Source organism: Bombina bombina, chromosome 11, assembly GCF_027579735.1.
Source record: "Bombina bombina isolate aBomBom1 chromosome 11, aBomBom1.pri, whole genome shotgun sequence".
NCBI classification, from domain to species: domain Eukaryota; kingdom Metazoa; phylum Chordata; class Amphibia; order Anura; family Bombinatoridae; genus Bombina; species Bombina bombina.
The window spans coordinates 77,450,795-77,473,235 of record NC_069509.1 but is presented as its reverse complement, the minus strand read 5'-3'; the positions used below and the strand labels follow the sequence as shown (position 1 = coordinate 77,473,235).

At 37.6% G+C, this 22,441-nt stretch overlaps 1 protein-coding gene across 2 annotated transcripts in view; it reads left to right on the top strand.

Annotated features, from left to right (window-relative positions):
- The first annotated feature begins 5,229 nt into the window (after positions 1-5,229).
- Positions 5,230-22,441, top strand: part of LOC128642290 (folliculin) — an 84,086-nt gene continuing 66,874 nt past the window's right edge. For both annotated transcript variants that reach the window (XM_053695007.1, XM_053695006.1), the window contains exons 1-2: positions 5,230-5,267; positions 7,177-7,493. In XM_053695007.1, coding sequence (XP_053550982.1) covers positions 7,245-7,493 — 249 coding nt within the window. In that variant the 5' untranslated portion in view covers positions 5,230-5,267; positions 7,177-7,244. The remainder of the gene's footprint in view (positions 5,268-7,176; positions 7,494-22,441) is intronic.

Genomic DNA, 22,441 nt, shown 5'->3' with positions numbered 1-22,441 from the left:
GTGGTAATACTGCTTTCTGATCTATCGGTGTATCACTATATTCACAATAGGAGGTTCCCCCTATTCTTTTTACTCACCATTATTGAAAGTGATTATATATATATGAATGTGATAATGAAACCCAAGATTTTTCTTTCATGATTCAGATTGATCATACAATTTGAAACAACTTTCCAATTTGCTTCCATTATGAAATTTGCTTTGTTCTTTTGTTATCCTTTGTTGAAAAAAAAGGGGTGAAAGCTCAGGCGTGTGCACGTGCCTGCAGCACAATGTGACAGTAGTTTTGCAAAAATTTTATAGATTAGGAAGAGCGCTAGATGGCAGCACTATTTCCTGGCAAATAATGTTCCAGACATATGCATGCTACCCATCTAGAGATCTCTTCAACAAAGAATAACATGAGAACAAAGCAAAGTTGATAATAGAAGTAAACTAGAAACTGTTTTAAAATTGTATTCTGTACCTGAATAAAATAAACATTTTGGGTTTCATGTCCCTTTAACCAGCACATGGCCATTTCCAGATGATATCATTGTGTATTTTGTTTTCTGCGGTTACTAGTTTGAGGCCATTTGTCTTGCTAAAGATTAGGAGTTTGTAGCTCTGTATAACTTTTCAAATCATCTAATAACCAGACCCATTCGTTTAACAAAATTGCACTTCTGTTCTTTTCAAATGAGGGATATCATCATTATACATTAGATTAACCCTGGCAACTTCCTTTTTAACCCTTTCGCTGCTTAGAGAGTGCTGGCAGTCATTACTTAGCAAACCCATTTACTCACATAATGTAGCTAAAAGGTTAAACCATTATGAAAATAAAGCAAAAGGAGACCTTGGACTAACATTCCAGGACTGACACATTGCATGATGCATGTCTGTGTCTGTGAGCAATCACGTGCTCTCTGCTGACCTCATTCTCTCGGTCTTAGGCTTTGGGGATCAAACCATCCCGCTCTATTTAGGGGTATGATATGTGACAGCCTTTTTCTATCACGTTGACTCAATACACCGAGTTTAAAGTGCTGTACCCCAAATATCTATATCTCTAATTTATAAAAAATAATATGCGCTGAGCTTAATGTACACAATCGTCTGCCCCCCCCAAGCTGTTACGGTTAGATGGTATCTCCCTGTGAGCACGAAGCTTGTGATTGTCATGTGATGTAAACATGGCGACTTGTCAGGTGGGTTGTGTTGTGAGTTTGTTTAGTAGCGAATTAATACAGCAAATTAATATCTTTTTAGATCTATTGATCATAAGCAAAGTGACAGCGAAGTTAAACTAATTTGTTCCGTACTTTTATTTTTAACAGTGTGATCTGGTTCAGCGTTAGACAGATATATTCTGCTAGAATATTATATGATGCACTAATATCCCAGTAATTAGACCTAAATCATCTGGATTTATGTTTGTTACATTTTTATTTGTGCTATAATACAATAGATTTTGACTATTAAGATTATTTAAAGGGATACTAACCCCTTATTTTTTCTTTCATGATTCAGATAGAGCATGCAATTTTAAGCAACTTTCTAATTTACTCCTATTATCAATTTTTCTTTGTTCTCATGTTATCTTGATTTGAAAAAGCAGTAATAAAAGGTTAGGAGCGTCCCATTTTTAGTTCAGCACCTTGGTAGAGCTTGCTGATTGGTTTGCTACATTTAGCCACAAATCAGCAAGTGCTACCCATGTGCTGAACAAAAAATGGTCTGGCTCTAAAGCTTAAAGTACTGCTTTTTCAAATCAAGATAGCATGAGAACAAAGAAAAAATGATAATAGGAGTAAATTAGAAAGGTGCTTAAAATCTCATGCTCTATCTGAATCATGAAATAAAAAATTTGGGTTTAGTATCCCTTTAAAGCACAGTGACTATATAGTTGTTCTATTTTAGAGTTTGTTACAGGAGCCACAGAACACTGTTGGTAATACTGGTGCTACTATGCAACTTACATTGTTGTTTATAATAATAATAATAATTAATAATAACAACATTATTATTAAGAATAAATGTTATTATTTACATTATTATGTTTGTTTTTTAAGCTCTGCTGTATTCTAATGAATGATACAATATATTGCAGTTGGACAATGTTAGGCATTGCAAGTTAATGCAGAAACAAGAGCTCCTGTTTAGTAATAGATTATATCAGTGATAGTAACATGTTTGTGGAATATGTCAGCAGGAGTATTGCAAAATAGGAGGTTTCAACCCCCAAATCTTGCTCTCCTATTGTTCATTGAGAAAAATATAATCACTGAGATATTCTGATTATTGAGTTCACTCTTTAGTCCTATTCTCGGTAAAGGTGTAGTTTAGAGTCCCAAATTGGAAAGGTACCACATCCCACCGTGGGGGGGGGGGGGGGACCATGGATAGGTTCCCAGTGGTGGTTGGGGCGCACGGGAACGATATTGGAAAAGAGTGATCTATTCCATGGTTCCACTTTCTGAAGTAATTCCCACAGGAAAGTGAACGTTTCTGAAGTAATTCCCACAGTAAAAATATAATATTTTTAGGTAAATGTGGAGTTGATTGCTCTTTTTCCAATATTGTTCCCTGGCGCCGCAACTGCCGCTGGAAACCTATCCATGCCCCCCCAATGGTGGGATGCAGTACCTTCCGAATTTGGGATGCTAAACTACACCTTTACCAATTTTCCTTAGAAAGTGCAGGATGGAGTAATAGTCTAGAATTCTAACATAAGGTTCTACCTGAAATATAAATAATTTGCAGATATCCATTTCTATTTAAAACTACCCAACATTTACAAGATCTGGTATTCTTTGTTGAAGAGCAGCGTTCTCCCCAGGACCTTTGTAATGTGTGCACCACCCAGCTAAAATTAAGCCATTTATGTTAAATTATGCAATTAATTTGTGCTTTGGATAGCAGAAAATGTTATAATATTAGAAAGTATTACCCTGCACCCACATGGCTACTTTATAATGCCACCCGGCTGACATTTTCTGTGAACAATGAATATATTTTGTCTGATCAATTTTGTAATTATTTACAATAAAAAAATGACCATGATTTTTCTGTAGCCTGTATTGAGTAACATTTAAAGCGACATTAAACACCTCAAGATATTAATACTTTAATTATTTATTTTGTTCTCTTTTCTATAATTTAATTCTGAATATTGTGTGCTTTCCAATTCATGTTAAACATGGAAGTGCAGACACAGCTATATTCTACACAGTCATTGGTTGCACACTCTAGTAAGCCATTTATAACCATTCCTAATTGGACTCAGCAGAAAAGGTAACCTAAGTTATAATATAGCAGCGCAAACTGCTTTATGGACATTAAAAGGACAGTAAAGTCAGAATTAAACATTCATGATTTAGATAGAGCATTCCATTTTAAAGGGACAGTATAGTTGAACATAAACTTTCATGATTCAGATAGGACATGTAATTTTAAACACCTTTCCAATTTACTTTTATCATCAATTTTGCTTTGTTCTCTTGGTATTCTTAGTTGAAAGCTAAACCTAGGTAGGCTCATATGCTAATGTCTTAGCCCTTGAAGGCCGCCTCTTATCTAAATGCATTTTGACAGTTTTTCACAACTAGAGGGCGTTAGTTTATGTGCGCCATATAGATAACATTGTGCTCACGCACGTGGAGTTCCTATGAGCCAGCACTGATTGGCTAAAATGCAAGTCTGCCAAAAGAACATAAATAAGGGGGCAGTCTGCAGAGGATTAGATACAAGATAATCACAGAGGTAAAAAGTGTATAAATATAACTGTTTTGGTTATGCAAAACTGGGGAATGGGTAATAAAGGGATTATCTATCTTTTTAAACAATAAAAATTCTGGTGTAGACCGTTTCTTTAAACAACCTTCCAATTTACTTCTGTTATCAAATTTGCTTTGTTCTCTTGGTATCTTTTATTGAAGAGTAAAACTAGGCAGGATCCTAAGAGCTCAGGAGTGTGCACGTGTCTTTAGTTCTCTATGGCTGTTTTGCAACTCTGTATAACAAAGCTACAAACAATGTTGCAAGACACTGCTGCCATAGAGTACTAAAGACGTGCACACTCCTGAGCTCTTATGATCCTACCTAGTTTTACTCTTCAATAAAAGATACCAAGAGAACAAAGCACATTTGATAACATAAGTAAATGTGAAGGTTGTTTAAAATCGCATGCTCTATCTGAATCATGAGTTTAATTTTGACTTTACCGTCCCTTTAATTATAATTTGAGCTGTAAACATTGAAACATTTTAATATTAGCTGATTTTTCTTTCATGACTCAGATAGAGCATGCAATTTTAAGCAACTTTCTAATTTACTCCTATTATCAATTTTTCTTTGTTTTCTTGTTATCTTTATTTGAAAAAGCAGGAACATAAAGCTTACAAGCCGGCCCATCTTTGGTTCAGCACTTGGGCAGCGCTTGCTGATTGGTGGCTAAATCTCTGAACGCTATCCAGATGCTGAACCAAAAACGGGCCGGCTCCTAAGCTTACATTCCTGCTTTTTCAAATAAAGATACCAAGAGAACGACGAAAAATTGATAATAGGAGTAAATTGGTTGCTTAAAATTGCTGCTCTATCTGAATCATGAAAGAAAAAAATTGGGTTCAGTGTCCCTATAAAAGCACCTGGGGGGATTTGTTTTAAATCTTTCTGTAAATTTTGCTAAGCTTTAAAGGGACATGGAACCCACATTTTTTCTTTCATGATTTAGGAAGAGAATGCAATTTTAAACATCTTTCTAATTTACTTCTATTATCTAATTTGTTTTATTCTCTTGATATTCTTTGCTGAAAAGCATATCTAGATATACTCAGTAGCTGCTGATTGGTTGCTGCACATAGAAGCCTCGTGTGATTGGCTCTCCCATGTGCATTGCTTTTTCTTCAACTAAGGATATCTAAAAAATGAAGCAAAATAAATAATAGAAGTAAATTGTAATGTTGTTTAAATTTGTATGTTCTATCTTTATCATGAAAGAAAGATTTTGGGTTTAGTGGCCCTTTAAATGGAGATTTCCAGATTAGTGATTTAAAAATTGATTAATAAAAACTTCCAGCACTATGGAATTTACAAATGAACAATAATAATAATAATGATCATATTATAAAATGGTCAGACTTTCATAGCTTTTCTTTTTTAGCATTTCTATAAACATTTCTAAGAGAATTTGTCATCAATCTACAGCTTTGTTGAAACCTAATTCTGTTTGTTTTTGTTTTGTTACAGGAGTTGGTCGTACGTCACTTTTAACAGCATTGTATAAAGTTAGTAGTGTTTTTTCTTCTTCTGAGTGATCTGAATATATGCATCCAAATTCAATAGAATGGTTTGTATAATTAGAATGTACATTTTATTTAAAGTGATAGTAAATCCTAGTGTTTGTGAAACGCTAGGATTTACCAGTGGAACAAATAAAGGGGACTTTCAGTCATGAAGTATAAACATTCTTCATTCTGAAAGTTCCTTTATTTGTCTGTAGCATTCCCGGGCTGAGCTCCTCAGGCAGCCCACAGCAGAACGCTATTTTTCAGTGAGGTGAGGTTTCCACCTCATAGCCAATAGCAGTGCGGGCCAGCTGGCATTATGCCGGATAGCTAGCACGCTATTGGCTAAAATCACCTCAGTGATAAAATAGCGTTCTGCTGTGGGCGTCCTGAAGCGCCCAGCACAGTGAACTCTGCAGACAAATAAAGGAAATTTCAGCATTAAGTATTTTATACTTAATGACTGAAAGTCCCCTTTGTTTGCTGCACTGGTAACGTTTCACAAACGCTAGGATTAGCTATCACTTTAGGAATGTAAATAAATTCTGTCTTTTGTGTAGAAAATATAAAGCGTTTATCCCTCTCTCCCTGGAGACGCCAATAAGTAATATCTGTATCTTAGGTTCTATCTTAGGTTGTCAAGTGCATTGTTCCCTTTAAAGTTCATTAGAGAATGGATTTAGGAACCAGTCCCCAGTTTGTAATATAACATTTCTAAGGCCTTTATAGTGATAACATTACATGCTCTAATTTCTTAAAGTATGTATTTTTATCACTAGCGATGCTGCAGAGCATTGCTGGTCCAAAGTAGAAACTGACAGTGATCCAATCAGCAGCACTAGTTGCACAGCTGGGTCATGTGACTTGCGCTGCCATTGGCAGTTTCTGCTCAGGACCAGCAGTACCCTGCAGGCTCCCAGTGTCGCTATTGATAAAATGACATACTCATTAGAGAATGTCATTTTACCTCTATAATGGCCCTTTAATATACAATTCTAAGCAAGCATTTTTTAACTAGTGTGTTACAATATGGGGAAAATGCACATTTAGGTGATCTCCCACAAACAGGCGTGTGTGTGGGAATATAGCATTAATTAATGTCTATGTTTTTTTAATATTAATATATAAAATGTTAGGAACCATAATTAAGATTCTAACAGCCAATCAGGAACATGTATTCCACCAGTGTTTTGAAGGATGTATTCCTATACTCCTACTAAAACCTTTTAATTTGCGCTAACTTAGTTTAAAGGGATATTACGCAGTATTAAATTGTAATATAAAATGTTTAATGATATGTTATTAAAAAAAAAAAAACTTTCATTATTTATTTTGTTCCCCTTTCCTGTAATTAAACTCTGAAAATTGTTTAATATCCCTTTAAAACATTTATTTTGCTTACATTTTCTTAGTCTTGATTGAGCATGCTTCAGTTATCTAATGTGCTTTGTTTTCTTTGTATCCTTTGTTGGAGAGGAAACCTGGGTGGGCTTATAGGACCTCAGGAGCGTGCACGTATCTTTAGCACTCTATCACAGCAGTGTTTGTAGCAGCATTATATTTAATTTTGACTTTATTTTTTTCCTTTAAAGGGAAATACAAGTGGAAAAAGAAAATGTTCTGTTATATAATGTTATTGCATTAATACATAGTTAAACTTAGCTTCAGAGCAATAATGCACTACTGGGAGCTAGCTGAACACATTTGGTGAGTCAATATCGAGAGGCATATTGTTTGAAGCCTCCAATCACCAGTTAGCTCTTAATAGTACATTACTACTCCTGAGCTTACCTAGGTGTGTGTTTTCAACAAAGGAAACCAGAGAAGATTGTCAGTGGGAGTTATTTCTAGGATGTCTGTGCGTATATGTGGAAGTGATGTTATTAACTACTTACATTTCTTCTTGCAGTGCTGATAAGGGGATGAAGTTCCTTGTGCACATTCATTGGCATTAAGCTCTGCCCTTCAGCTCTCATTATGAATGCCATAGTGGCCCTCTGCCACTTCTGTGAACTGCATGGGCCCCGCACCCTGTTCTGTACAGAGGCTTTGCACTCTCCACTCCCCCAAGGAGCAAGCAGTGGGGACAGCATGGGACAGGGAGACCCTGCGGAAGAAGAGGAGATGGGGATACAAATGAGCAGCAGGATCAGGTCACATAGCCCTGCAGAAGGAGCCAGTTCAGACTCCAACAGCCCCAGGCCCAAGAAGTCTGATATGTGTGAGGCAAGTAGAATCTATCTATCTATCTATCTATCTATCTATCTATATCTTAAATGGCTTTTCAAGGGATATGTCCCTGGACTGTTAAACAATGCAAATATTGTTAACAAAATGATAGATTAAATGCTTTTAAAATATTTATTTTGTAAGCAAATCATTTGCAGTGCAGTGATCTAACAAACCATTGGGGAAAATGACAGTACAGTGTCCCTTTTAAATAGGACATTTTAGTCTTATTTTCTTTTGATGGCTACACAGCCCCACTATAATGTATACACTAAATTCACCTTATGTGTAACCGAACCCTTTCTTGACTGTACTTATTTGTCTACAAACAAGTAAAAATGTAAATCACACGATCGTTCATGCGATCTTGTGATTTCAATGATGGGATTGTGTCAGGGGTGTGTGGCTTTGACGCTAGGCACGCCCTCCAGCCCGCGATCCCAGTTAGGAAGCCGTTATGGCTTCAATACAGCCAAACGGCTGGGATGTTCCATGCCGTCCTAATGGTGCTAAAGCCCAGCACAGTTAGGACGGCATGAAACAGGAAGAAGTTAAAAAGAATCGTGCTGGTAGGGTTGTACATACTGTGCATACGAGGATATCGGCTTCTTGTTCTGCATAGATTGCCACTGGTATTATTCAATCAAACACTGCAATTCTACAAAAGGTACATTTTCAAATGTTTTGGGGGGAGGGGGTTGTTATTGTATTTATTATGCAGGGGGCATATAGTCTCAGAACCAACGGTGCCCCTTTAAGTATTTGATATTTTGTGAAGTGTTCTTTGTTCTATTTGTATCCTTTGTTGAAGGGCATAGCTAGATAGGCTCTTGTATTGAGTGCTATATGGCAGCAGTGATAGGAACAATGTATAAATAAATATGTCTACATATGTATTTATGTGTGTGTATATATATATATATATATATATATATATATATATATGTCTGAATATACATATATACACATATAGTAGCATAGAAGATAAGGTTGAAAAAAAGACAGAAGTCCATCGAGTTCAACCTATAAAGAAATGTATTAAAATTGTTGCAGACACTGCTGCCATATAGTGATAATGATACATGCACACTCCTGAGTCTTCTTAGATATGCTCTTCAAGGAAGGATAGCAAAAGAACAAATTAAATTTAAGTAACATAAACTAGAAAGTTATATAAAATGGCATGCTCTCTCTGAATGACAGAAGTTTAAAGGCAGTAAATATATAGATATTTTTATATAAAATGTTTCATTATTTATTTTCTCCCTTTTTTTTCTTTTTTTTTCTTTTTTAAACTGACTTTATTGACATAATTTGCATAATACAGTGTGGGAGACGCAGCTCCATCAGAGCACAATAACAACGTCAGTATTGTTTTACTTATTAATATAAGATTAAACGTAAGAAGAACCAAAATGCCTTCCCTTTTTTCATAAATTAAACGTAAGATTTTCTATGCAGGGAGGAAGGAAAAAAGGGGGGAGAAGAAATATTTAAGAGAAAAAAAAGGGGGAGAAAGAAAAGAGAGGGCTGCTCATATGCTCAAGAGTTGACGACCTTCCTTGGTCGTGTTTTATTATCACTAAAATTAGTGAGATTTGTGGCATCTATATGCGTGCTGCTCAGTAATGGTTTTGGTCTATAGGGGTTTACTCATGTTATCTAGGCTATATCTGGTTACATACTAAGTATTTGAGGGCATTAGGATGTTGCGGCTTCCTATCTATGGGTGTTTATATTTGAGGTGATTTTCCCATGTATTTAACATTTCTGCGTACACATCCATCTTGTCATTTTTCATATAATAGTATTCCTCTAGTTCTAATAATTCTGAGACTCTATGAGACCACATTTCTAGAGTTGGGGTGGTTTTGCAGTTCCTGGCTATCAAAACTTTTATGCTATTTGTCATAACACAGAATAGTTTTTTATAGGGTTTGTACTTGATTTTTGGGGGTTTGCATAACAACCAAATCAATGGGTCTAAGGGAAATTGGGTGTCCGAGATTGATTCTATTTCTGTTATAATTAGTCTCCACAAGGTTTGGATTGAGTTGCACCACCACCACATATGAGCCATGTTACTGCCTCTGTGGCCACATCTCCAACACTGGTCTGATCTGTGTCGGAATAAGCGGTGAAGTTTCTTAGGGGGTAAGATACCACCGGTGTAAGATTTTTAAATTAATTTCCACCACAGAAAGTGATATTGATGTTTTTGTTATGTTTTGGAATCATTGCGCTCGTTTGAGGTAGGTTGATCATTCCCAGGTCATCTTCCAAGTTCTCGAGATATTGTGCTATATAACCAGGTGGGTTTGTGGTTAATAGTTTATATATCAATGAAAGGGTATGAGTGATTGGCGGTGTGCGAATACATAGAGATTCGAAGTTAGAGGCCTGACCATGTTTCTGCTTTGTTCATGTTGCGAGACAAACCGATGCACTCTATAATAATTAAACCAACTGTGGAAATAGGTATAGCCCTTATCCAATAGGTCTGTCTGAGGGAGGATCCGTTCTTTTGATGTTATCATATGAATACAGAGATCACGTACAGTTGTGTCTGTTGCGCTTATTATGGTGTGGTGTCCTATTGTAAATTGCCCATTTTCGATGAGCGAAGTGAGAGGGGATGGTTTTGATGAGATCATTGTGTTTTCTTTCATGTAATGAGCAAGAGTCCATGAACTAGTGACGTATGGGATATACATTCCTACCAGGAGGGGCAAAGTTTCCCAAACCTTAAAATGCCTATAAATACACCCCTCACCACACCCACAATTCAGTTTTACAAACTTTGCCTCCTATGGAGGTGGTGAAGTAAGTTTGTGCTAGATTCTACTAGGCCTGTCAAAAATAATCGTTTTGACGATGCATCGCGATGCGGCATGAAACGATTCTGCATCGATGCGCTGAGACGCGATAATCGATTAACGTTACCCACGTGACCAGCCTCCAGGAAACGTAAAAGAAAGTGCGCGAAAGTGCGCGGTACATCGTTTTGACGTCACTGACGTCACGTCACCCAATAAAGCAACATGGGCGCTCATGGGCGGTCTCTTGAAGTGCCGAAGTTACGCAGTAGGAGCAAAGCAGCAAAGCAGGAGTTTGTTGCCTGAGATTGATGATGGTACACGGCGGTATACTACAGCTACACGGCGGGCTCATTTTTATTTTGTGGGAGACAGAGGAGGAGACCTATGGTGAGAATTAGACTAACTAACTGTTTGTTTAGTTAATAGTTACCAAAACGTTGTACATTTTGCCAATGCCATGCCATAATTGCCATTGCCATGCCTGCCTATTGCCTCAACTGCCTACTACTTGCCAATAGGTAAGAGCAAATCAATAAGGGGTACACAATCACATTTATTACACAATAAGGGGTAACAATTAAATACTTGCCTTATTTACTTAACGTAGTATGCTGAGCTGACTGAGGCTCAGGCTGCTGCATAATTAATTGCTGCATTATTGAATAATATTGCATATATAAAAAATGTATTATAAATAAATATAGTATACTATTATTGTCTAATAATGTCTCTATTAGTCTAATCTGTATCTATATCTACATGTTTTTCACATGGATGGATGGCCTGGTCTGAAGTTCTAATATTTTAATAATATATTAATTCAAGAAAGTGCATGCAATTTTAAACAACTTTCCCTATTATATAATTTGCTTATCCTTTGTTGAAATGCATAGCCTCCTCCTTGTGCACAAAGTATTATATACTTAGTAAGTAATGTGTGTGCTGTGCAATGCATTGCTAATATGTCATCAACAAACGATATCTGAGAAGTATGAAGCAAATTAAATAATAGAAGAGTTAGTTATGATGTTTATTTAAAATTGTATTCTCTATCTGAATCATGAAAGTAAATGTTTGGGTTTTTACACCTTTAAGTGTGTAATATATTACAGTAACTGTGTCAGTGAGTGAGTGATGTCCCCTGCAATTATCACAATGCAATTTGTTTTAAAATTTATGTTCGCAAAATGTATGGCATTGGCAAAGTAGTTGAAGTTACTAGTACTTGTTGATTTTACATTTGCGGCTTGACATTTTGACAACTGGAACTTAGTGTATTTTCTTTTTTTTTTAACACTGACAGAGTTTGACGTTGACAACAACATCATCCGTCACATATGTACATGTCATGCTAAAATGACAGAGGGAGACAAAAAAGATAGAGAGATAAAAAATGCACCTAGCATTTTAAAAGCAAGCATCTGGGCACATTTTGGATTTTATGAACATACTGGAAAGCACGAATTGGACAAGACACACGCGGTTTGTAAAGCCTGTCACACAAAAATTAAATACCTAAGGAATACTACTAACTTGAGAAATCACGTTAGACGTTTTCACTCTGAGATGCTAACCGCTGTCGCCAGTGCCACTGCCAAGGAAATAACAAGACTAGCTGAAGCTCATCAGCCAAGAATTGATGCAATGCTGTCAACTTTGCCACCCAACTCTGAAAAAGGGAAGAGAATAACCAAAGCTGTGGCAACTTTCATAGCGAAGGACCTACGGCCTTACTCTGTTGTGGAAAACCTTGGGTTTCGCAACCTGTTGAAGACACTAGAGCCACGTTATAAGATCCCGTCACGCAATCACTTAACAGAAAACGTTATACCTGCACTCTACCAAGAAACAAAAGCTCAGGTAATTGCATCAATGAGCCAAGCCAGTCGAGTCGCACTAACGTGTGATTCATGGACTTCAGTCACGACGGAGTCTTATGTAACAGTAACTGCACATTACATTAGCAAGGACTGGAAGATCTTGTCGCATGTGCTGCAAACGAGAGCAGTTTATGAGTCTCACACGGGTTCTCATCTGGCGGAGCTACTGTCTCGTGTCGTGGAAGAATGGCAGCTGTCCGATAAATCTGTAGTGCTTGTGACCGACAATGCTTCGAACATGATTGTTGCTGCTCAAGTTGGAAAATTCCCTCATGTAAAATGCTTCGCCCATACACTGAATCTCGCATCCCAGCGGGCGCTGAAAGTGGCCACGCTCTCCAGGCTTTTAGGCAGAGTGCGACGAATATCAACATTTTTTCACCGCAGCACTACAGCAAACCACTGTCTGAAAGAAAAACAGAAATGTCTTGGCCTGAAGAATCATAAGCTAATAACTGATGTGACAACAAGGTGGAACAGCTCATATGACATGGTCGAGAGGTTCCTAGAACAGCAACCTGCAATCTGTGCCACATTGTTGTCTCCAGAAGTCAGAAAAAGTGAGTCAGATCTCTGCACTCTCAACGAAACAGATGTGTCAAATGCAGAGGATGCTGTGAGTGCATTAAAGCCAATGAAAGATGCAACCACACTGATGTCAGAAGAGCGCAATCCAACTGTTTCTCTCATTGCCCCTCTAAATGCACAACTGCTCCAGAACATGACAGACACCATGGGAGACACACCCATGATCCATGAGATCAAGAATGCCATCAAAACAGATCTCCTGAAGAGGTACAGCAGTGAGGCAGAGAAGAAGATACTTTATACAGCCTCTGCCCTGGATCCTCGTTTTAAGGGACTGCCTTTTATTCTCACAGAGGAGGAGAGATTGGAGATATACAGAGGAGTGACTGAGGAGGCTGCATCCTTGGAGGTAATTTTAATTGCATCATGTTTCTTGAATAGATGTGAGCTGTTGTATGCATTTATTTATGCATTACTGTCTCTCTGAGCACACACATAGCATTAGCTGGCTGGCTGCTCGAGGTAATAATGAATGCTATTTTTTCTATTCTTTTGTTCAAACACAGATTGAGTGTACTAGTACAGTTACATCTAGGAGGACAAACGTGGATGAAGTGCCACTGCCTGAGGGAAAAGAAACTCTGGAAGAAGAATCAGCCATCGAGGAGGATAACCCTTCTCCTCCCAAAAGAAAGTCCACATCGCTTCTCATGACTTTGCTGGGACAGTCTTTCACTGACACTGAAGGTACAATAGAACCCAAGACCCCCTATGCCAAGGCTGAAGAGGAAATAGAGAAATATTGTAAAGCCCCATCTCTGCCTCTCACTGAAGACCCTTTGAAATGGTGGCATGTACATGAGGTCATATTTCCCCTCCTCTCTCATTTGTCAAAGCGATACTTGTGTATCCCAGGTACAAGCGTGTCTGCAGAGCGGGTTTTCTCCACTGCAGGAGATGTGGTAACGGCTAAAAGAAGCACCCTCAAACCAGAGCATGTGGATCAACTAGTGTTCTTACAGAAAAACCTACATATTCCATAATTCTGAGTAGTGATTCAGGTTTATAATATTAATATTTAATGTTTTTTGGCACATCCAGAAGAAAGTGCTGTGTGCCCCACTGCCCAGTGCAGACTACTGTTAAGTTATTTTATATTTGTTACTGTTATATAGCTTATAGCTTTTTGAAAAATGAAGCTTAAAACCTTGAGTAAATCTTTGTTGGATCACAAAATATACTAGTACACTACACGACACGACCGACCACGTCACTCTGTCACAGTCACACACACACACACACAATACAAAAGAAACAACACACAACTGCACACACCTCATGTGTGCGTGTCAGTGTCACCCTTCACCATGATTCACTCTTTTTATGATGTGTGTTTTTTTTGGTATTGTTTGACTGTGTGTGACTGTGACTGTGTGTGTGTTGTGTAACAATATATTTGTGATCCCATAAAGATATTGATAATCAAAGTTAGTAAATCTAGTAGTTCAATGCTACTTCTTGTATAATGTCTATTACTACTTCTAGTGTTACTGTGATGTTTGCCAATCAGGAAGTGCTCTGTTTTGTAGATGTTGTGCTATTGTTACAGCACACCCCTGTATTGTTTGCAATGCAGTGAGTGCATAGTGCACACTGCATAAGGGATTATTAATATTATTCATTCACACTAAAAAATTGTCTATTTTAAATAGACCCTTTAAGAAAGATATCATATGTTTTTGTTTATGATCCCAATCCCAAATGCCATCCCACCCACTCCCAGGCAGATCTGTAGGGGTTAACCGAATATAACCAACCAGTTAACAATAACAATGTGTGTACTGCAGTGTCTAACTGTCTCTTTATGAGTGTGTGAGTGTGTCTGTGAGTGAGTGCCAGTTTGAAAAGTTTGTATGTATCTCATTCTCTATGAGTGTGTGTGAGATGAGTGTATTAACTGCCTTTGAATTTTTTTGTTTGTATGTGATTGTGTGTCTGTCCCAGTGTCACTGTCTAAGTGTCTATGAGTGTGAGTGTGACTGTGGCTGACTGTGGTGCCATTGAATGTTTTTGTTTGTGTGTGTGTCCCACTGTGTCTCTAGTGTCTGAGTGTCTAGTGAGTGTGACTGTCTAACTGTCTATGAGTGCACTATGCAGAGAGTGAGACTGAAGCCAAACCCCACTATAGGGGAAGGAAAAGCCTTGAGTAAACCTTGAGTAAATCTTTATTGGATCACAAATATACTGTGCACTACAGACAGTACAGCACACACACAGTGCCACACACAACAGCACAATACAAAAATAAAGCACACACACCTCAGGTGAGTGGCGTGCCACCCTTTCTTCACCATGATTTACTCCTTGATGTCTGTGTCCTTTTTTATGTATTGTTTGTTTGTGTGTGACTGCTGTGTACTGTTCAGTGACAGACTCAGTCACTATTCAGTTGTGTGTAGTACTGCTTTAACAGTAACTAATAACTAACTAATTATATTTGTGATCCCATAAAGATAATATAATCATCAAGAAGAAACTGTAGTTATAGTAGTTCAGTTCAATGCTACTTGTTTTAAATGTCTCTCTCTCAGTCTCTAGTACTATTGTAAGTCTGTAACTGTGTAAACTAATTGTATATGTCACAATCACATGTGTGTTGTGTGCACACTCTGTGCTGTGTGTTGTGTTCCAGATTCTTCACGTGATGTTTGTTTGCCACAAATTGACAGTCATGAAGGCACAGTGGACTGCACCTGTAATTTTGTACCTATAAGGGATTTATGTTTTGTTTTCTGAGGACAATTTTCACACAAATAAGGTATTATGGTGGTAACTTAAGCTTAACCTATCTATTTGGGTTTTAATTTAATGTCTATTATATTATTATTACTAAGTAAGTAAAGAAATTAAATTAAAACCAACATAGATAGGTTAGACATTTATTTGTTGTTCATGTTTCTTTACAAGTGTATAGTGTACTACTTACTAATATATAATATATACATTTAAATATTTTCTTTTACTGAAGAAGTACACTGTGAGCACTGCACTTTTTACACTACGTACTCTGTAACTACAGTTTGATGCCATAATATTGTTTCCAAACCAATACAACAATTGCCATTTAGTATTTACTGTTCTATAAACTGTTGTTGTCTGCTGTGTTCAGACTTTGCCACAGGAAGAGTGTCCTTTTTTGAGCTAATAAAATAAAAAAAGAGTTTATTTCAATACTTTGACTTCTTGAATTTTTTTTTCTGAAAAATTTAAAAATTGGGCAGAAATAGTGCAGTAATCGTGATGCATCGCGATGCATCGTAGAATCGAATCGTATCGAATCGTTACGATGATAATCGTAATCGAATCGAATCGTGAGACAGGTGAAGATGCGCAGCTCTAGATTCTACGTTGATATGCGCTCCGCAGCAGGTTGGAACCCGGTTTTCCTCTCAGCGTGCAGTGAATGTCAGAGGGATGTGAGGAGAGTATTGCCTATTTGAATGCAATGATCTCCTTCTACGGGGTCTATTTCATAGGTTCTCTGTTATCGGTCGTAGAGATTCATCTCTTACCTCCCTTTTCAGATCTACGATATACTCTTATATATATATACCATTACCTCTGCTGATTTTCGTTTCAGTACTGGTTTGGCTTTCTACAACATGTAGATGAGTGTCCTGGGGTAAGTAAGTAAGCTTATTTTCTGTGACACTCTAAGCTATGGTTAGGCACTTTTTTATAAAGTTCTAAATATATGTATTCAAACATGTATTTGCCTTGACTCAGGATGTTCAACATTCCTTATTTTCAGACAGTCAGTTTCATACTTGGGATAAATGCATTTGTTTCAATTTGACTTTTTCCCTGTGGGCTGTTAGGCTCGCGGGGGCTGAAAATGCTTCATTTTATTGCGTCATTCTTGGCGCGGACTTTTTTGGCGCAAAATTTTTTTTCTGTTTCCGGCGTCATACGTGTCGCCGGAAGTTGCGTCATTTTTTTTACGTTTTTTTGCGTCAAAAGTGTCGGCGTTCCGGATGTGGCGTCATTTTTGGCGCCAACAGCATTTAGGCGCCAAATAATGTGGGCGTCTTTTTTGGCGCTAAAAAATATGGGCGTCATTTTTGTCTCCACATTATTTAAGTCTCATTATTTATTGCTTCTGGTTGCTAGAAGCTTGTTCACTGGCATTTTTTTCCCATTCCTGAAACTATCATTTAAGGAATTTGATCAATTTTGCTTTATATGTTGTTTTTTCTTTTACATATTGCAAGATGTTCCACGTTGCAACTGAGTCAGAAGATACTTCAGGAAAATCGCTGCCCAGTGCTGGAGCTACCAAGCTAAGTGTATCTGCTATAAACTTTTGGTATCTGTTTCTCCAGCTGTTGTTTGTATTGCATGTCATGACAAACTTATTAATGCAGATAAAATTTCCTTTAGTACTGTTACATTACCTGTTGCTGTTCCGTCAACATCTAATTTTCAGAGTGTTCCTGATAACATAAGAGATTTTATTTTTTAAATCCATTAAGAAGGCTATGTCTGTTATTTCTCCTTCTAGTATACATAAAAGTCTTTTAAAACTTCTCTTTTTTCAGATGAATTTTTAAATGAACATCATCATTCTGATGCTGATAAATCTTTGTATTTGTTCAAGATGGAATTTATTCGTTCTTTACTTAAAGAAGTATTAATTGCATTAGAAATAGAGGATTCTGGTCCTCTTGATACTAAATCTAAACGTTTAAATAAGGTTTTTAAATCTCCTGTAGTTATTCCAGAAGTGTTTTCTCTCCCTGATGCTATTTCTGAAGTAATTTCCAGGGAATGGAATAATTTGGGTAATTCATTTACTCCTTCTAAACGTTTAAGCAATTATATCCTGTGCCATCTGACAGATTAGAGTTTTGGGACAAAATCTCTAAGGTTAATGGGGCTGTCTCTACTCCTGCTAAACGTACTACTATTCCTATGGCAGATAGTACTTCATTTAAGGAGCCTTTAGATAGGAAAATTGAATCCTTTCTAAGAAATGCTTACTTATGTTCAGGTAATCTTCTTAGACCTGCTATATTTTTAGCGGATGTTGCTGCAGCTTCAACTTTTTGGTTAGAAGCTTTAGCGCAACAAGTAACATATCATAATTTTATAGCATTATTATTATTCTATAACATGCTAATAATTTTATTTGTGATACCATCTTTTGATATCATTAGAGTTGATGTCAGGTATATGTCTCTAGCTATTTTAGCTAGAAAAGCTTTATGGCTTAAAACTTGGAATGCTGATATGTCTTCTAAGTCAACTTTGCTTTCCCTTTCTTTCCAGGGTAATAAATTATTCGATTTTCAGTTGGATTCTATTATCTCAACTGTTACTGGAGGGAAGGGAACTTTTTTACCAAAGGATAAAAAATCTAAGGTAAATTTAGGTCTAATAATCATTTTCGTTCCTTTCCTCACAACAAGGAACAAAAGCCTGATCCTTCATCCTCAGGAGCGGTATCAGTTTGGAAACCATTTCCAGTTTGGAATATATCCAAGCCTTATAGAAACCTATAGCCAGCTCCTAAATACCCATGACGGTGCGGCCCTCATTCCAGCTCAGCTGGTATGGGGCAGTTTACGTTTTCTTCAAGGAAATTTGGATCAATTCCGTTCACAATCTCTGGTTTCAGAACATTGTTTCAGAAAGGTACAGAATTGGCTTCAAGTTAAGGCCTCCTGCAAAGAGATTTTTTTCTTTCCCGTGTCCCAGTAAACACAGCAAAGGCTCAGCATTTCTGAAATGTGTTTCAGATCTAGAGTTGGCTGGAGTAATTATGCCAGTTCCAGTTCTGGAACAGGGGCTGGGGTTTTATTCTATCTCTTCATTGTACCAAAGAAGGTCAATTCCTTCAGACCAGTTCCGGATCTATCTATATTGAATCGTTATGTAAGGATACCAACATTCAAGATGGTAACTGTAGGACTATCCTGCCTTTTGTTTAGCAAGGGCATTATATGTCTACAATAGATTTACAGGATGTATATCTGCATATTCCGATTCATCCAGATCACTTTTAGTTTCTGAGATTCTCTTTTTAGACAAGCATTACCAGTTTTGTGGCTCTACTGTTTGGCCTAGCGTCAGCTCCAAGAATTTTTTTTTTCAAAGGTTCTCGGTGCCCTTCTGTCTGTAATCAGAGAACAGGGTTTTGGTATTTCCTTATTTGGACGATATCTTGGTACTTGCTCAGTCTTCACATTTTCGCAGAATCTCATACGAATCGACTTGTGTTGTTTCTTCAAGATCATGGTTGGAGGATCAATTTACCATTCAGTTCATTGTTTCCTCAGACAAGGGTAACCTTTTTAGGTTTCCAGATAGATTCAGTGTCTATGACTCTGTCCTTGTCAGATAATAGAAGTTTAACATTGATATCAGCTTGTCAAAACCTTCAGTCACAATCATTCCCTTTGGTAGCCTTATGCATGGAAATTTTAGGTCTTATGACTGCCGCATCGGATGCGATCTCCTTTGCTCGTTTTCACATGCGACCTCTTCAGCTCTGTATGCTGAACCAGTGGTGCAGGGATTACACAAAGATATCTCAATTAATATCTTTAAACCGATTATACGACACTCTCTGACATGGTGGACAGTTCACCATCGTTTAGTTCAGGGGGCTTCTTTGTTCTTCCGACCTGGACTATAATCTCAACAGATGCAAGTCTTACAGGTTGGGGAGCTGTGTGGGGGTCTCTGACGGCACAAGGGGTTTGGGAATCTCAGGAGGTGAGATTACCGATCAATATTTTGAACTCCGTGCAATTTTCAGAGCTCTTCAGTCTTGGCCTCTTCTGAAGAGAGAGTTGTTCATTTGTTTTCAGATAGACAATGTCACAGCTGTGGCATACATCAATCATCAAGGAGGGACTCACAGTCCTCTGGCTATGAAAGAAGTATCTCGAATTTTGGTTTGGGCGGAATCCAGCTCCTGTCTAATCTCTGCGGTTCATATCCCAGGTATAGACAATTGGGAAGCGGATTATCTCAGTCGCCAAACGTTGCATCCGGGCGAATGGTCTCTTCACCCAGAGGTATTTCTTCAGATTGTTCAAATGTGGGAACTCCCAGAAATAGATCTGATGGCTTCTCATCTAAACAAGAAACTTCCCTGGTATCTGTCCAGATCCCGGGATCCTCGGGCGGAAGCAGTGGATACATTATCACTTCCTTGGAAGTATCATCCTGCCTATATCTTTCCGCCTCTAGTTCTTCTTCCAAGAGTATTCTCCAAGATTCTAAAGGAATGCTCGTTTGTCCTGCTGGTAGCTCCAGCATGGCCTCACAGGTTTTGGTATGCGGATCTTGTCCGGATGGCCTCTTGCCAGCTGTGGACTCTTCCGTTAAGACCAGACTTTCTGTCGCAAGGTCCTTTTTTCCATCAGGATCTCAAATCCTTAAATTTTAAGGTATGGAGTTTGAACGCTTGATTCTTGGTCAAAGAAGATTTCTCTGACTCTGTGATTAATACTATGTGACAGGCTCGTAAATCTGTATCTAGAGAGATATATTATAGAGTCTGGAAGACTTATATTTCTTAGTGTCTTTCTCATCATTTTTTCTTGGCATTCTTTTTGAATACCGAGAATTTTTCAGTTTCTTCAGGATGGTTTAGATAAAGGTTTGTCCGCAAGTTCCTTGAAAGGACAAATCTCTGCTCTTTCTGTTCTTTTTTCACAGAAGGATTGCTAATCTTCCTGATATTTCATTGTTTTGTACAAGCTTTGGTTCGTATAAAACCTGTCATTAAGTCAATTTCTCCTCCTTGGAGTTTGAATTTCGTTCTGGGGGCTTTTCAAGCTCCTCCTTTTGAACCCATGCATTCTTTGGTCGTTATATTACTTTCTTGGAAAGTTTTGTTTCTTTTGGCCATCTCTTCTGCCAGAAGAGTCTCTGAATTATCTGCTCTTTCTTGTGAGTCTCCTTTTCTGATTTTTCATCAGGATAAGGCGGTGCTGCGAACTTCTTTTGAAATTTTTACCTAAGGTTGTGAATTCTAACAACCTTAGTAGAGAAATTGTGGTTCCTTCATTATGTCCTAATCCTATGAATTCTAAGGAGAAATCATTGCATTCTTTGGATGCTGTTAGAGCTTTGTATTATTATGTTTAAGCTACTAAGTCTTTCCGAAAGACTTCTAGTCTATTTGTCATCTTTTCCGGTTCTAGAAAAGGCCAGAAAGCTTCTGCCATTTCTTTGGCATCTTGGTTGAAATCTTTATTTCATCATGCCTATGTCGAGTCGGGTAAAATTCCGCCTCGAAGGATTACAGTTCGTTTTACTAGGTAAGTTTCTACTTCCTGGGCGTTTAGGAATGAAGCTTCGATTGATCAGATTTGCAAAGCAGCAACTTGGTCCTCTTTGCATACTTTTTCTAAATTCTACCATTTTGATGTGTTTTCTTCTTCTGAAGCAGTATTTGGTAGAAAAGTACTGCAGGCAGTGGTTTCAGTTTGAATCTTCTGCATATGTTATTCATTAAACTTTATTTTGGGTGTGGATTATTTTCAGCAGGAATTGGCTGTCTTTATTTTATCCCTCCCTCTCTAGTGACTCTTGTGTGTAAAGATCCACATCTTGGGTAGTCATTATCCCATACGTCACTAGCTCATGGACTCTTGCTAATTACATGAAAGAAAACATAATTTATGTAAGAACTTACCTGATAAATTCATTTCTTTCATATTAGCAAGAGTCCATGAGGCCCGCCCTTTTTTGTGGTGGTTATGATTTTTTTGTATAAAGCACAATTTTTCCAATTCCTTATTTTATATGCTTTCGCACTTTTTTCTTATCACCCCACTTCTTGGCTATTCGTTAAACTGAATTGTGGGTGTGGTGAGGGGTGTATTTATAGGCATTATATATATATATAGGCACGGTCAAATGCCTTCTCTGCGTCAATAGACAGTAAAATACACGGGATTTCTTTGTCTTGTGCCAAATGTATGAGATTTAAGGCCCTGACCGTGTTGTCATTAGCTTCCCTCTTTGGAATGAATCCCACTTGGTCCTGATGGATTATATATGGCAAAGTACAGTTCATACGGTTTGCTAATACTTTTGTGAAAATTTTAATGTCTGAGTTTAGAAGGGAGATTGGTCTATAGTGCGATGGGTGGTCTAAAGGTTTGTTAGGTTTTGGCAGCAAACTGATATGGGCTTCTAGTAAACTGGGGGAGAATGATTTAGATTTATCAATATAGTTAAAAAAGTGTGTAAGGTGGGGTATTAATTCGTCTTGAAATGTTTGTAATATCTGTTACTAAATCCATCAGGACCCGGGGCCTTGCCAGTCGGGAGGTCCTTTTTGACCAATTTAATTTCTTTTGGTGTTATGGGTTTCTCTAGATACTCTTTTTGGTGCGAGGGAATCTGGAGAAGGTGGGGAGAGGATAGGTATGTGGTTATTGCTGTTGTTTTATTGTCTTGTTCTGAGTGTGTTAAGCTGACTGGGTCATTTAAGTTATATCATTTTTGATAATAGTCTCTGAAGGTTCTTGCTATGGCTTTTGAAGAGAAATGTTCTTTATTATGGTCATCTTTAATGCGTAAGATATATGATTTGAATGTTTTTTGTTTTAAGTATTGTGCTAGAGATCTGCCTGATTTGTTACGTCCCATAATGTGATTGTTGCAGTCGCAAGGTTTGTCTTTTGTGTTCCTTGTT